This window comes from Salmo salar, chromosome 12 (assembly GCF_965601325.2).
Source record: "Salmo salar chromosome 12, fSalSal1, whole genome shotgun sequence".
Classification (NCBI taxonomy): Eukaryota; Metazoa; Chordata; class Actinopteri; order Salmoniformes; family Salmonidae; genus Salmo; species Salmo salar.
Window position 1 is genome coordinate 13505001 of NC_138302.1, and position 5591 is coordinate 13510591.

Sequence of the window (5591 nt, forward strand, 5' to 3'; positions counted from 1 at the left end):
AGTAAAACAAATAAACCTAACAAAAATGGTCCCATTTGCTTTAAGAAAACAATATGCAATAATGAAAACGCACTTGCCCAACATAGTCCACTAAACAGCAGCAAACATGCAGTATGAGAACTCACATTGTGACGAGGAGTGTCCTGTCCCGTGTCCGTTATCCGCCGGTGAAATATGACTAGGCTACTGCGTGCTTTGTGCGCTCTGGAGGACGACGACAGTCACCCAGCTAGATCAGCAGTAGCTTTATAGTCTACTGCAGCTCGCGCTGCTTACGAAACCACAGCCAGGTCTGGGCTGGCCCACTAACGGCCGACCGGAGGGGCGCAGGTGTGTCTGTGTGTGTTAGTAATGCAGCGGCGTGGGTTAGCCGCGGGAAGTAGTTTAAGGGATGCAGAATTAATGCAGATTTCTGGCTGCACTGAAGACATCAATACTGGTCCGCTGATACTGAACTAGTGAAGGTCCAGTGCAATCCTTTAGTGAATAACATTTAACTAAATGTATTTGAGTGTTTACCAGCATTTGTAACTTGAGTCTGATAATTATCTGTACAAAACAGATAATCTGATAATACTTGTGGAATATAAAACATTATTGCTTAACTCTTGTGTTGTTTTAAGGGTAAAAAATGACCCCCACTCTGTTCAACAGCAAAGAAAAACCCCTAAATGATCTTTTTTCAACTTTAAATTTGATGACTTTTCCTAGAGTGACCCCAACAGAAGAAGTGAAACATCGCCTTTGTTCATATTTCCATTAAAGCTGGACACCACCAGAGTATAAAGATTGTCTTAGGGTCATTTCACCCTGAGGAAGGCACTGTGATGCCCAAACATTGGTAAATACCCATTCAATTGCTGTGAGTTTATATATGGAGTGTGCGACTTTCTTTATTTTTGAACCGGCAGTTATAAAATAATTTACACACACACACATTACATTTAAGTCATTTAGCAGACGCTCTTATCCAGAGCGACTTACACACACACACACACACACACACACACACACACACACACACACACACACACACACACACACACACACACACACACACACACACACATTGAGAAATTGAGATTATGTGCAATACTGATTGAACTCAGACAGCAGCTCCTGAAGAGGAAGATCACCATGGCTGGCACAGTTAGAAAGAACAAGCCTGAGCTCCCCCCTGCACTCCATGCAACAAGGGGGAGAGAGGCCTTCCCATCAAAGTTTGCCTGCACCCCCACCACCACTCTAGTTTCTTACCTCCCAAAGAGGAACAAGAATGTGGTCCTCCTGAGCACACTGCACAAAATGGCTAAGATCAGTGATCGTGAGGACAGGAAGCCAGTCATCATCCTGGCCTACAACCACAACAAAGGTGTGGACAACCTGGACAAGGTGATTGGAACTTACAGCTGCAGGAAGATGACTGCCCGCTGGCCCCTGGTCATCTTCCATAACATCATTGATGTGTCCTCATACAATGCCTTTGTGATATGGAACAAGATCAACCCTACCTGGATGCCTGAAAAGCGGAACAAGATGAGGGTGTTCCTGGAGCAGCTGGGAAAGGCACTTGTAACCCCACACATTCAAAGAAGGGAGCGCCTCCCCCGCACAGCAGCCTCTGCAGCGCTTGTGAAAGCTGTTCAGCTGAATCTTGTCCTGATCCACCTGAGGCTGCAGCTGGGGCAGGCAAGAGGAGGAAATGCCAATTCTGCCCCGCAAAGAAGGACTGTAAAACAAATACTATGTGCTGCACATGTGAGAAATACATCTGCAAAGTCCATGCACACACACTTGCATACTGTCCTGCATGTGCTAATTAGAGTTGATTGATTTATGTTCTTCACCTTTTTGTTTTGTATCTATTATCTTATTCTTATTTATTGTTGTTGTTTATACACCTTGTGGGTGGGGGCAATGGTTAAAAAAAATGGGAGAAGACTAGTATTTTGTAGTTGAATTCCTCATTGTACAGTATATAAGAATATATCACTATGTTGCCAAAAAAATTCAAGACTTATTGTTTCCCTTCAATAAAATGCATTCAAAACTACTTTCGGCACATTTCTGCTACTTTCTTAGGCTATACAAGTGCTATCTTTTGCTAAAAAATGAATGTTTACACCTATGCAGTACCGTTAGCAATAACAATAATAATAAACCTCTACTTTAGTAAAGAAAACAACTATGACAGGTGTGTTGTAATAAAAACCAGTGGTGTCCACTGATTAAATGCAGTCTATCTGCATTGTGAAGAGGGAAAACCAAGGTATTCACAAAGTTTGGGATGAATGACAGGTTGTTTCTTCATGCAGAATAGATTTGGGGTTTAAAATTCCATTAAACTGCTTTATTTTAGGGGTTTAGTGACGGCGGGTCATTGTTGACCCGTAGGACAAGGGGAGTATACAGAATGTCAAGACTACACAAGGGTTAATATATGTTTCCCAGTTTCTTGAAATACTTCGCAAATGCAATTTATTTCTATGTGAAAGCTGAAACGGTTTATTCATTCCTTTTCCATTTTAGCAGACACGCTTATCCAGAGCAACTTACAACAGTGAGTGCATACATTTTCATACTGGTCCCGCATAGGAGTCAAACCCACAATCCTAGCGTTGCAAGCACCATGCTCTCCCACCTGAGTCACATCATGGCATCACAACATCACAAACCTCTTGATGTCTCAATGTAGTCAATGTCACGTCCTGACCAGTATTAGGGATTATTTGTAATTGTAGTTTGGTCAGGACGTGGCAGAGGGTATATGTTTTATGTGGTTCGGGGTGGTTGGTTGTGTATTAGGGTGTTTGATTTGTTAGTTCTGGGTTTTGGGTATGTTCTAGGTTGGTATTTCTACGTTCTGTCTAGTTCAGTTTTCTATGTTTAGGTTTGGGTGTTGGACTCTCAATTGGAGGCAGGTGTTTCTAGTTGCCTCTGATTGAGAGTCCTATATATAGGTATGTGTTTGGGTTTGTGGGAGATTAATTGCTGTGTATAGCTTTGTGCCTTACAAGCCTGTTAGTCGTTGGTGTGTTTTCCTGTGTTTTTGTTTTCGGTTTACCTTCTTATCCATAATAAAAAGAAGATGAGTACACATAACCCCGCTGCGTATTGGTCCACTTTTCCGACGATGACTTCTCTTTATCTTCAGACGAAGAAGAGTGTGACAGTCAATTACTGTAGTGGTCATTGTTTTTCTACAGGCTGACAGAAAATCTACAGGTATAAACCCAGATGACCTGCCTATGTACAAAATCAAATGTATTTATATAGCCCTTCTTACATCAGCTGATATATCAAAGTGCTGTACAGAAACCGAGCCTAAAACCAGTCATGTACAGTCATGTACATTTACATTAAGTGGTTTGTAAGGATGGCAAATGAATAAGTGAACAAAAAGTGGTTGTTTTCCATGTTATTTAATTTGATGTGGATGTTTTGTGTCTTTGTCCATAACTTTGCACCATTTGATGTAAATGTTTGAGGACAATGTTTTGTTCTTTCTAGATTCCATTAGAATGACATCACAGAGAAAGAGGCAGGGCAACAACTCTTTCAATAGTTGGAATTGTATCCTGATTCTGTTCCTAATTATCTAACTACCTTTTTTTGCCAAAGCTAAGACGCTGATTTTTTGTTGTCTATATCAGTCCACTTATACTAGTAAAGGCCCAGTGCACTACTTTTGTGAGAATTTTTTTTTCTCCAAAAATAATAGATTCTATTAATTAACATTTTTTATTCTGATTTTTCAGGGGGTGCTGCAGCTCCCTCAGCACCCCTACTTCCTGCAGCTGTGGGCGTGGCCAGGGGTGCCTAGAGCTGCATAAATACGCTGGTTTCGGCAAGCAGTTACAGTAGGCCCAGCTAGACAGCGCCCCAGTTACAGTAGGCCCAGCCAGACAGCGCCCCAGTTACAGTAGGCCCAGCTAGACAGCACCCCAGTTAAAGTACGCCCAGCTAGACAGCACCCCAGTTACAGTAGGCCCAGCTAGACAGAACCCCAGTTACAGTAGGCCCAGCCAGACAGCACCCCAGTTACAGTACGCCCAGCTAGACAGCACCCCAGTTACAGTACGCCCAGCCAGACAGCACCCCAGTTACAGTACGCCCAGCCAGACAGCACCCCAGTTACAGTAGGCCCAGCTAGACAGCACCCCAGTTACAGTACGCCCAGCTAGACCCCACCCCAGTTACAGTACGCCCAGCCAGACAGCACCCCAGTTACAGTACGCCCAGCTAGACAGCACCCCAGTTACAGTACGCCCAGCTAGACAGCACCCCAGTTACAGTATGCCCAGCCAGACAGCACCCCAGTTACAGTACGCCCAGCTAGACAGCACCCCAGTTACAGTATGCCCAGCTAGACAGCACCCCAGTTACAGTATGCCCAGCTAGACAGCACCCCAGTTACAGTACGCCCAGCTAGACAGCACCCCAGTTACAGTACGCCCAGCCAGACAGCACCCCAGTTACAGTAGGCCCAGCCAGACAGTGCCCCAGGAACAGATGACAGGCTGGCATCAATATTCAGATCACCAGAGACACTTCTTCAGTGGTAGGCTAAAGGTGACAGTTTAAATAAGACTTTTCTTTGATATGTTTTGGATGTTTTAAATCAAATGCCACCACTTTCCTTCTGCCCTTTTCCCTGTGTGAAACGACCCTTTCCTTCTGCCCTTTTCCCTGTGTGAAACGACCCTTTCCTTCTGCCCTTTTCCCTGTGTGAAACGACCCTTTCCTTCTGCCCTTTTCCCTGTGTGAAACGACCCTTTCCTTCTGCCCTTTTCCCTGAGTGAAACGACCCTTTCCTTCTGCCCTTTTCCCTGTGTGAAACGACCCTTTCCTTCTGCGCTTTTCCCTGTGTGACACGGCCTGTCCTACATGTCTTAATGGTCTTGGGTGAGCTATATTGGGCCTTCTTTTTAAAGCCCAGTCTTGACCCTGACCCACAGCTTTGCATAACATTCCTAAATCTGTTGCCATACAGGTGTGTGTGTATTAGTGGACAGTATACACTGAGTGTACAAAACATTAAGAACACCTTCCTAATATTGAGTTGCACCTCCTTTTGCCCTCAGAACAGCCTCAATTTGTTACGGGGTATGGACTCTACAAGGGGCCTAAAGCATTCCACAGGGATGCTGGCCCATGTTGACTCCACCGCTTCCCACAGTTGTGTCAAGTTGGCTGGATGTCCGTGCTTGATACACAAGGGAAACTGTTGAGCATGAAAAACCCAGCAGCGTTGCAGTTCTTGGCACAAACAGGGGCACGTGGCACCTACCACCATACCTCGGTCAAAGGCACTTCAATCTTTTGTCTTGCCCATTCACCCTCTGAATGACATACACAATCCATGTCTCAAGGCTTAACAATCCTTCTTTAACGTGTCTCCTCCCCTTCATCTACACTGATTGAAGTGGATTTAACCAGTGACATCAATAAGGGATCATAGCTTTCACCTGATCAGTCTATGTCATGGAAAGAACAGGTTTTCTTAATGTTTTGTCCACTCACTGTATAGATATGCTATATTAAAGCAGGTTGTAGATTAGGCTATAGGGGCTCGCTCGGTCTCTCCCACA

General features: G+C 44.4%; 1 protein-coding gene across 1 annotated transcript in view; it reads right to left on the bottom strand.

Moving 5' to 3' along the window:
- The window catches only part of LOC106594818 (heme-binding protein 1), a 12907-nt gene extending 12624 nt beyond the window's left edge, over nucleotides 1–283 (bottom strand). Inside the window, exon 1 of the mRNA XM_045690733.2 lies at nucleotides 126–283. Coding sequence (XP_045546689.2) covers nucleotides 126–127 — 2 coding nt within the window. The 5' untranslated portion in view covers nucleotides 128–283. The remainder of the gene's footprint in view (nucleotides 1–125) is intronic.
- Between the last annotated feature and the right edge of the window lie 5308 nt (nucleotides 284–5591).